Consider the following 11,403-nt stretch of genomic DNA (forward strand, 5'->3'; position numbering starts at 1 on the left):
TTCTGTTTTATTACAATGTTAAAGCTTAACTTCTTCTTATGTTTCTAATTTCAAGGCTGCAGATGTTTCACTGCTATATAAAATTAAACCGTACTTTAGACACATAATTTAAAGCGCCTATTTGTAGAGAACTGCATAACACAGAACCAGTGATATAAGATAAGCTATATATATATAACGGGATAAATTAATGTATAAAATGTTGTATCCTGTAGTTTATGGTTGTGCAGCAGTTGGAGCATAATGTTAAAGAAACAAAATATACATAAAGAACAAATATATAAAGTGCCTAAAACAAAACATAAATAACACATATTATTGAAAAAGTTCTAAAACAGAATGAAAAATAGGTCAAACATTTAACAGGTTATATGTAAATTATACATAACATGTATTAACATGTGTCAGCAGTTACATAAAAGCAGTCGTTGGCATTGTAAATCGCAGTGTTGGAAGATGAACTAAGATCCTTTACTTAAGTAAAAGCACAAATACTATGTACTTAAGATATTCCACTGCAAGTAAAAGTCCTGATTCCAACATTTTGCATAAGTAAAAGTACAAAAGTTAACTTAAAGAACAACAAGTAAAGCACTCATTCTGCACAATTCCCTTTTCAGAATAATATGTACAATAATAGAATGATAAGCTGTACTTCAATTGTCAAAAGTAAAAGTACTCGTTATGCAGAATGGATCCATTCACAGTATTATATTATTATTGTTATTATTTTACCCTGTTTTTCTTAAAAGTATTTTAGTGTTGTTGTTGGTCAATGTGGACAAAATGTAGATACTTGAAATACTATGTAATTTGTAGCTACACGACTGCATTATACCATAGCATATTGTGTGCTTTAATATGTACTGTGAGAAAATAAATGTAGTAGTGTAAAAAGTATGATATTTGCCTTATAGCATAGTAGAAATATAAAGTAGCATCACATGAAAATACTCAAGTACCAGTAGCCTACCTCAAAAGTACACTACACAGTTAATGTACTCTATTTCATTACACCACTGGTAAATCATGTATCTCAGGCTACACCAGTTTATATATAAAGAGGAAAATCACGCAAATAAATGCAAATTAATTCAGACTTTATGACATAAAATAGTGCAAGTTAATAGTTTTATGACAGTGGCGTCCCCTTGTGTTTGGTGTTGCAGTTAGCAGTCGGGCGACAACAAAACACATCATCCGTGCGCCGGAAGTAGTTTCTGTACAGGACGACAGGAATCTGGCTGATTCATTGTTGGTTTGACTTGACTGAAGAAAGAAAGAAACACAGACTTTTCTAAAAACCCGAAATATCTGACAACAGGCAAGTAGACTTATATCTTCAAAACCAGTAGCCTTCATAAAAGACAGTGAGATGGAGTCAGTGTTGGTCGTTGTTGCTGTGTTTCTTGTGCGTGATGACAGAGGCATAGCATGAATAAGCTAACTTCAAGCTAAATGCTAACTGCATGTTAAAGTACCGAGCGATTAAAGACCCTCGTTTGCTAAATTGACTTGTAATTTTGTAGCTGAACAGAAGAAGTGATACTTTAAATGTTAGATCATTGTGATGCTGTCGGACCCTTTATACCGTGTTTGCGTGAATACGGGTAAATTAGCCAACTGAAGCTAATTAGCGGCTAACGTACATTATATTTACGATTTATTTGGGTCCTAAAATACTCCATAATGTCTCTAAAATGAATTAAACTGCACCAGGACTTAAAATACACAAATCATGAGAATTTATATAAGTATGTCCAATATAATATCCAATCTACTAGGCTATAATGTAAAAATATTTTAGGGAACTCGTCTTATTTGTGGATTTCCCGATGAAACGCTTGTCATTATGAGGTCTAGGACAACACACCTGTCAATTTTACTTAAAGAGAGAAACCAAAGCAAATCCTAGCACATACGACATACCCTTAACCTTACAAGTCATTATTTTATGTATTATTTATTATTATTAAGGAGACTGGGGCTTAAGGTTTTCACTACTATAACAGCACTAGCTACTGTCTGTGCATATGACAATAAAACCTTGAATCTTTGAAATCATAGCTACACATTTAGTTAATTGTTTAGTAAAGTGAGTGAGGTATTTGACATTTATCAAGCTACATGTTATGAAACTATGATATATTTAAGAAGAAACAAGCTAATTCTGGCTTGTGCCATGAAATCTTTGTACGGATTTGTCCTTCTTTAAAATGCACTTTGATATATTAATTTTCTTACTCTCTAAAGTCTTGTGAAAATTAAAGTTAGCCTTCTAATAATTGCAGATTGTCTGTCAGCTGTATACTTTAAGGAAAACTCATGACCTCATTGTGTTGTTCATCAGATTTCGATATGGACCGGCTGCTGAGGCTCGGAGGGGGAATGCCAGGGCTTGGCCAGGTAACACAGTTTGATTTGTCCATACAATGATAAAAACATCTGATGGTTTCTATCAGAACTTCAGCAGAATTTAGTCCTGGGCCCCGTGCTTGTTTACCTTTTTAGATTTGCTACTCCAAGTCCAAAGATGTCCCCAGTGCAGCCTGGTTTAAAATCTAACTACTTTTCCTTAGTTGCATTCAACTTTTATACCCTAATACTACATTTAAGCATACATTTATCAATGTTTAATATAATTAAAATAGGTTAAAGAATATTTGTGGACCAGACAAGTAATTTCAATTATATTAGTTATGCAGTGAATAAAACCATATAAATGTAAACGCATTATACATGACACAAATTACAATTCTAAACATTAGTAGGGTTGTAGTGATTATCTAAGCAAGTGCCTCAAATAAACTCTGCTCCTCCCCTCAGGGCCCCCCAACAGATGCCCCTGCTGTGGACACGGCAGAGCAGGTTTACATCTCCTCTCTCGCTCTCCTCAAGGTAATCCCACATCATCTGCAATGATCATTGACTTTTATTAATGGTTATACATTTAATTTGTTGTATTTAAAATAAAACTCCTCTCTTTCTCTGTTGTTTCTCTTCATTAGATGTTGAAGCATGGACGTGCTGGTGTACCAATGGAGGTCATGGGACTGATGCTGGGAGAATTTGTTGATGACTACACAGTGCGAGTGATCGATGTGTTTGCCATGCCCCAATCAGGAACAGTGCGTATTTTATTTCATGTTGTGGTTATGCCCCTTATAATGTCATTTACAAGTTGATTTATTCTTGTTTGATATGTAGTTATGCCTTAAATGCCTTGTATGTATGCATGCTGATTAGGACAATTGAATACAGGACAGTGTATGGGGCTCACATCTGCCTTGGCGCTTTATTACAAAATGAACGTTTTAACCTCTCAGGGTGTGAGTGTTGAAGCAGTGGACCCGGTGTTCCAAGCCAAGATGTTGGACATGCTGAAGCAGACTGGAAGGTAAAACTCCATCACAAACCTACTGTCGCATTAACTAGAAAAATACGTTGTCAGTGATGTGTACATTATTTAACAACTTAAAGAGCAACTTCCATGTTAAAGACACCTGTGAATAAATGTGTAGGAAAATGATGAATACACTAGATCAGGGGTGCCCACACTTTTTTGGCTGGTGAGCTACTTTTGAAATGACCAGCTCACCGAGGTCTACCAACCAAAAATAAAATCCCAAATTGCAAGGGTTGCTGAATAACACGTTTTATTTATACATGGGATAACTACAATAGTGCTGCAACAAACGACTAATTTGATTATCGATTAATCTATAGATTAATGAAACGATTAATCGACTATTTGGACTACTACTGTGTGCCTTGCACAATTTCTCAAACGCTCTTATTTAGCCATCAACTTTTAGATTTAGCTTGAGGTTGTTTTAGGCATGTGGAAACTAACAATGAAGACAATAAAGATGAATACTTGATTCAAAATACATATATTATTAAATTAACTTAACAAATTGTGAACAAAATTAACATTGCTTTTTATTCGAATTAAATAAATAATATTTCACATCAAAAGAAACAACAATGTTTTAACAAATCTTATTAAATAATCTGATGACAGAACTGTAAACAGAATAGCTGAAACTTTAACAAAATAAATAACTCAGTTACCTCTAATCATTAACCCATGTTTGTATAACTGAGTTAACTCCGTGTGTTGCTGCTAGCATACATAACACCTGACGTGGAAACGTTACTCGTGGACGGGGCTACAGAGCTACTAGAAAGACAGTCGAACCCGGTGCATTCCTCCGTCTGAATGTGGTGCACTTTTGCTAAATGTTTAGACAAATTGCTCGTGTTACCGCCCTTACATGCTAAACACTTGGTGACGAGCATTGTCCACCTCAAGACGGGTAACATGTAACCACACCTTGGAGCGCTTCTCTCCACCATCTCCTCCGTGTGTTGCTGCATGTAGCAGCTGCGTGTGTGTAAACTGCCCCGCCCCCTCGCACACAGACGAGAGAGAGAGATCTCGTCTCGATTGGAAAGATAGAAAATACACCGACCATAGACGCATGTTTGTCTTTTTGCATGTTAGAAACGAGTTGGCGACACTAAGACTAAGAGATAATGTTTGTGTAGAAATAACACATGACCTTTCTCTTTCTCAACTCGCTACTCGGAGGGAAGTCGCTGTCATATGCCTTGTGAACACTCCGATAATGCCTCTCCACGTTACCTTTCTTTGGCAGAGCGACGCTTGCTTTACAAATAAGGCAAATAACCTTAGAATGTGACACAAACAAATATTCTCCATCCCATTCTGTGTGGAAGTGGTATGTCTTTAGCTTTTTGCTCGTTCCCGCACTCATTTTGTTGTTTGTCTCTCCCGGCACTTGACTGATTTTGTATCGCTTTGCATTCTGGGTTAACAGACTGGAAAGCAATAGGTCGCTTTTTCTGTCAATCAAGTCAACTCCTGAATTAAGTGGCAGGGAGGCCAAGGGAGGAGGGATCAAAACCTGTTTTGTCTATTTTAACGGAGATGGAGTTTTATTTATTTATGAATGACTCGCGATCTACCAGCATTGCCCCCGTACTGGGCACCTCTGCACTAGATTTTCAAAAAAATATACAGAAATATACACTACAGTGACATCTGGCGTAGTTTTTGTAAGAAATGTTCACTTCCGCATAAAAAAGCCTCGGCACGTGACCTCCCGCTCGTGACGTAACATGGGGGAAACAAGGGGGAGAGCGGCCGGTGTAACGTATTAATAAACATGGATCCCAATGCTAGTTTCAACACAGAAGACACAGAAGAAGTTGAACATGAATATTCGAATGCATATGACGGACCACAACCTTATAATTATGAGAAGAAGAAAAAAAAAGAAAAAAAAATGGATAAATATTTTTTAGATTTTTTTTTAAAATTATTATTAATAATAACGTTTGCATAGACATTTTTTTCTTTGACAATCCACTAGCGCAGTGTTTCTCAAACTTTTTCCTTTTTTTTTCCTGAAATTAATTCACTAGCACCCAGGGGGTCGCCAGTCTCTGGCACTGTTATTTTGGGGGTCGCGGGCTGAAAAGTTTGGGAACCCCTGACCTAATGCAACTCCACACTACGTCTTATGGTGCCGTGTACCGGAGGGGAGAGAGAGAGAGAGAGCAGCGAAGGGGGGGGAAAGAGAGAAGTACCGTAATTTTCGGACTATAAGCCGCACCTTTTTCCCCATTTTTCGACGCTGCGGCTTATATAACGGTGCGGCTAATCTATGGATTTTTACAGCTAACGGACACTAAGGGACCTCCTAAATCTATGGATTTTACATGTTACAGTCCACCACCTTTAACTCTATGGGCTCTATGGCCGGTCCGCGCCCCCCACCTTTAAGCGGCGGGCTCCAGCAGGAAAAGCTGGAGGCCGAAAAAGAGTGAGACAGGTAGCGCGCAAAAGTAAAAGTGGAACCGAGAGTGGTACGAGAAACAGAACGAGAGCAAGACAGACAGACATTACGAGAGCGAGACAGTTTGTCCCCGTACCACTGGTTGAAAACCACTGCTGTAGATCACTGCCGGTACGTGCGCTGGGAGCGCACCGTTTAAGTTTGAAAGTTGAAAAGTTTGTGTGTCTGAAACGCTACGTGATACAGTACAGTTTACACAGCACAGTACATCTTCTGTAGCTACTATTGCACTGCGGCTTATAGTCCAGTGCGGCTTATATATGTACACATTATTCAATTTAGCTGCTGCGGCTTATATTCAGGTGCGCGTTATAGTCCGAAAATTACGGTAATACGGTTTCCTGATAAAGCTGTGGAGAGGATGTGCTGCAGGGAGGTGGATGCAAAACGCACCCAGGAACGAACGCTAGCTCCGGTCCTTTTCCCTTGAGGGAAACTGTGGACTCGATGTCCTGACAGGCTGGAGTTTGTGCAACCCGCACAAACACAATACTGCACCATGATTACAAATGGTGAAATACAATGTAAAACTACCGAAAAATACCAGCTCACTAAAACACAAATGCTCAACTCAACGCAACTCTACTATACCCGCGGTCAGAGAGCGGAGATGTGTCCCCTGTGTGATGTAATATGACGCGTTTGACGTATGACCTAAAAAAAAAAGCAGTTTTTAAGATCGGAGCTCAAAATTGCTCCTTTCCCTCTGAATTCCTGCCCTTGTGTCTCGTAAAACATATCAAATCCTACATTCACTTTTTTAATTGTAATTTTCAAGCAAGTTTAAGCATAAATGTAGAAAAAACAACAACGTGCAAGATGCTCTCTAAGTGTGAATCCAGATTTAATAAAGCAACAATTATTTTTGAAACGACACACGTCTTTTATCTACGTAAACCCTTCTGTGGATACCTTTTAAACATATTCACTTTTTTCTTCCACCCATGTGCCGCATCAGACCAGAGATGGTGGTGGGATGGTACCACAGTCACCCTGGGTTCGGCTGCTGGTTGTCCGGCGTGGACATCAACACACAGCAGAGCTTCGAGGCCCTGTCAGAGCGCGCCGTCGCTGTGGTGGTTGACCCCATTCAGAGCGTCAAGGGAAAGGTAAAGATGGAGAAGAAATAAGAACGATTTTGAAATGACCTACTCTTTGGTAAACTGGTCTAATGTGCGCCCCCCCACTTCTTCAGGTTGTTATTGATGCCTTCAGATTGATCAACGCCAACATGATGGTGTTGGGTCATGAACCAAGACAAACAACCTCCAACCTGGGTCATCTGAACAAGCCCTCAATCCAGGTAACGCATTGAACACAGCACCATCCCCTCCGTTCGGGGTCGATTTCTTCTTCTATTTCTTCTAAAATACCTGGATATGTTCTCCCCCCCCCCCCCCCTGAACAATACTTGATAATCAACAATGGCCAGATAAAAACTTTAGACTTGTTTTGTTGCCATCAGCTGTCAGATTAACAGCATATCAGGCACCATATCGTTATGAGAGTACATTTGGTCTCGTTTCAAGCCAAAACTAAATAAATCTTGAATCGGACTATGTCCTTCACTACTGCTAAAGATACAAACCGCATTGCATCACAACAAAGTGGAATATGAATTGTAATGTTGTGGATTTTGCTGTCAGACGCCAGAGGTTATGCATGTTATTGCTTAATGTATTTACCTTGAGGTTCCTTATGTTTCAGGCTCTGATTCATGGACTGAACAGACACTACTACTCCATCACCATCAATTACAGGAAAAATGAGCTGGAGCAGAAGGTATGAGAAAAAAATTACAGAAACATTTATTATTACTTTTATTAATAGAACATAACCTCAGCTCTTATTGTTGTTCAGATGCTGCTGAACCTGCATAAGAAGAGCTGGATGGAGGGCCTGACCCTGCAGGACTACAGCGAGCACTGCAAGCTCAACGAGACCATCGTCAAGGAAATGCTGGAGCTGGCTAAGAACTACAATAAGGTACAACTTTGTAGACATCCACGAAACAAATATATGGAAACTGCAATATTAATAAAAAATATTCAAAGGGCTTGACTGGCCTTTAAAACGGCACACAACACATGCGGTTTTGTTTGAATTATCTAATGTTTGTAGTACATTTGACTTTAAAATGTTAACATACAATTTAATAAAGTATTTAATGAAATGCTCATTGAGCTTCTTAGGACCAACTAGAAGTATGTGGCTGTTTCTTTCCTTTTGGCTGTTTTGGGTATTTTTCTGGGCATCTACTTTATACAAATGTATTAAGCTTAAGCCAGATCAAAAGCAAGCATACAAGAAGAAACTGCAAAAAAAAAAGGGACACAGGTCTAAAAAAACGCAAATAGCGGTGAAACGTGTGTTTACAAACCGCACCTGATGAATCCTACTCCTTGTGCCTCTTAAGAACGCTTAGTATTCAGTGGTTGAATGGCAGTTTTGTGACCAAAGAAAATCACTGCTCAATCATTTAATTCCACCCTGGACTCCGAATATCAATGAGTGACTTTCTGTTGTGCGCACACACACACACACACACACACACACACACACACACACACACACACACACACACACACACACACACACACACACTGTATTTTCTTTGTACAGGATTCCTAGGGCATTGTAAGACCTTAAACAAATAAACAATATTTCTGCAACGCAATATCTGCAAAAGAGTTACAAATAAGCATGCATGGGATGCTCCTGGTGTGCTCCCACAAAATATGAAAACATCTTCGTGTTTCCACCTCAGGCCGTCGAAGAGGAGGACAAAATGACCCCAGAGCAGCTGGCTATCAAGAATGTTGGAAAACAGGTAAAGATGACATTTTAATCTTCAGATAAAAACAATCATTCATAGTGCATTTCTTTGTTTCAATATGTGTCAAACTGCTTCAATGTCATTTAAGTCTTCTGAAGTTTTTTTTGAAACCATAAACTTGTCTAAACAGAAATTGTATTTTTAAATAACACTTCATTACAAATCCCATTGTTGACGTTTGTCCTAATGTTCTGTCCCTGCAGGATCCCAAGAGGCACTTGGAGGAGCACGTAGACGTTTTAATGACTTCCAACATCGTTCAGTGCCTAGCTGCCATGTTGGATACCGTAGTTTTCCAGTGACGGGCCTGTGTGTATAACTGTTAATATTGCAACCCTTGTTTTCTTTTATATAAAATAAATGTATGATTGAAATGAAGATGGGTGATTCTTTTATTTAAACGTCACATGTAATACATTTCATAAATCTGTCAGTGCACATCATTTGTGCTTAAACCAAAATATAGTATAGTAACATCTTCCTTTGTCTATTTTTAGACAAATGCATAATTGACCGAATAATTTCACTTTAATCTAGTGTTTGTGTTTATCTGAATGCTCATACAATTCTTAAAAAACTTTGGACTACTTTTTTAAATTTCTTATAGAATCCAAATATTGTATAGGACAATTTATTTAAAATCCTCTAAGAGCATCTTCCTGATGTAATACCCGTCCTAACCACTAGTGGGTGCAAGAGTTTCAAGTTACAAACTGAAATAATCCGTTTTATTCCCAAGTAGCTGTGCACATATTAGGAATTTGCTTTCGTATAAGTGTAGACACAGAAAGAAGAATACGTAACCAAAAATAAAAAGAACAGCACAATTATAAAAGCTAAGACAATTGCAACAAATGAAGAATAATGACAGTATTTACACTAAATATGGTTATGTAGGAAACTGAGTGCAGTAAAATGTAATAAAATATGACAATACTATAAAAGTTATGTTGTTTTTATGCAACACAGGGTTGCTCAACTAAATGCTGTTGTAGCTCTGTCCATAATTCTACACACTAAAAAAAAACTTGACTGAACAGAAAAAACGTTATGTGTTCTCGAAGTGCATTTCATTAAGTTAAATTACATCAAATAACCCTTTTATTCTCATATAGACTTGTTCATTTAATTAAAATGTGATATTATAGGAACATTTAATGTGTCCTCCTACCTTATCTAAATCACCTCAACAGACCTTTGTTATCTGAATGTTGTTGCGTAACAGATGGCAAGACAAACTTCGGGGGCAAACATCAGAAAAACCCATCCTCTTGTTTCCTGTTTCCACTCTAGATGTTTATGTTCCACTTTGACAATCTTTGAAGCACTGTTTGCTTGTTCCTCCACTGATCCTGTCTAAATATGAAAACAAGGACTTTCTTGCACTTTATTTGTCCCTGACGTATGCAGACATTTGTGATGATACCATCGGAACATTTAGGAAAAAAAGCTTTTCAGCAAAGTAAAAAATGTCCGTGAAGTTATGCAACAAATTAAGAGGTGAGTAATCAGCAGCGAAGACATACAAGAGGACATTCTAAATATGTCTACTGAATTGCAATGATGGCAGTTTTGAATAAGTTAATTTCATAACGGATGGGAGGGTAAAGATCTTAACCTGACACAAACAATTCTTACTTCTGGGGATCTTTCTGAACAGAATTCTCTGCACGCAATATACTTTGAAAATGCTCCGGGACACCCCTCATCCAAATTAGCACAGATTATCTAAAAAAGCTTTTCCAACTGAGTGTTTTCTTGTGAGAGAAGTCGTGTTCTCAAAGTGGAAGCAGAGTCAGCCAATATCCCTCTCACTTTATTACAGTTTGAAGGGGGAAAACGTCCATAATGGGTTTACAGGACCTCAGCCAGAGAAGCAGCTCAGATTGCAGTCACTCCTGAGAGCACGGAGCATATGGTCTTTCTCCACCCTGTCCACTATATACTCACTGGACACAGAGTTAGGACAGATGTGGCCCCCTGCCATTTCATCAACCTGAAAAGTCTTCAGGTTACATCATTTACAAAAAATCTTTGCAACCCACACTGGAGGAAATTGGGTCTCTCTTGGAGCACACTGAAACATGTAAAAATGAAGGGCTGTGAAATGAAACACCCTTCTTCAAGCCTTTGGGGGATGAAAAAGCAGGCCCCACCATAGTCCAACTCATTACTTAATATGGAGAAATTATTTTCAAAAATATGTAATTCTAGATCATATTAAACGTATGCTAGAGAGGACTGGGTTGTAACTTAGCGTTTTGTAGCATATTAAAATGTTGATTTGAAAATCTGTCAAAACTGTTTTCGTAGAACGGTTTTAAATTAAATAAAACATGAAAAACAAAGTTATTCTGTAAAAAGATTAGGGTGTTCATGTTTATGATACCTTACACGCTTATATGATAGACTTCTACTCGTTGCATACATTTTAGAAATATGAATCAAGCAATTGAAGTACTAAATTACAAACAAAAGTTATGCATTTAACTTTACCTTCGTAAAAACAGATAAGTGTTATCTGAAAAATCTGAATTTACACTATTAGTGATATTGTGACAATATTGTATTTAAACATAACAAGACACATACGACACAACAAACACAAAAAGTGTCGGTTTTCCACGAAAAAAAGTATAAATGATTTCCTTCTCTACTTCCTCCTTCCACTGAAAAATGTGA

The 11,403-nt window shown here is 37.9% G+C and overlaps 1 protein-coding gene across 1 annotated transcript; it reads left to right on the plus strand.

Moving 5' to 3' along the window:
* Positions 1–1,170: 1,170 nt before the first annotated feature.
* Positions 1,171–9,099, plus strand: psmd14 (proteasome 26S subunit, non-ATPase 14). The gene is made up of 11 exons (XM_079667396.1): positions 1,171–1,324; positions 2,351–2,406; positions 2,827–2,898; positions 3,009–3,128; positions 3,327–3,397; positions 6,844–6,994; positions 7,081–7,188; positions 7,593–7,667; positions 7,746–7,871; positions 8,653–8,715; positions 8,925–9,099. The coding sequence occupies exons 2-11, from the start codon at positions 2,359–2,361 to the stop codon at positions 9,021–9,023; spliced, it is 933 nt and encodes a 310-aa protein (XP_079523522.1). The 5' UTR covers positions 1,171–1,324; positions 2,351–2,358; the 3' UTR covers positions 9,024–9,099.
* The last annotated feature ends 2,304 nt before the right edge of the window (positions 9,100–11,403 follow it).

Source organism: Notothenia rossii, assembly GCF_949606895.1.
Source record: "Notothenia rossii genome assembly, chromosome: 2".
Classification (NCBI taxonomy): Eukaryota; Metazoa; Chordata; class Actinopteri; order Perciformes; family Nototheniidae; genus Notothenia; species Notothenia rossii.

Bases quoted from the DNA above. Each gene is read 5' to 3' on its own strand.
- psmd14 (XM_079667396.1), top strand. From the start codon at position 2,359: ATGGACCGGCTGCTGAGGCTCGGAGGGGGAATGCCAGGGCTTGGCCAG. The intron at 3,129-3,326 runs GTGCGTATTTTA...TTAACCTCTCAG, and splicing joins CCATGCCCCAATCAGGAACA to GGTGTGAGTGTTGAAGCAGT. The intron at 3,398-6,843 runs GTAAAACTCCAT...GTGCCGCATCAG, and splicing joins ATGCTGAAGCAGACTGGAAG to ACCAGAGATGGTGGTGGGAT.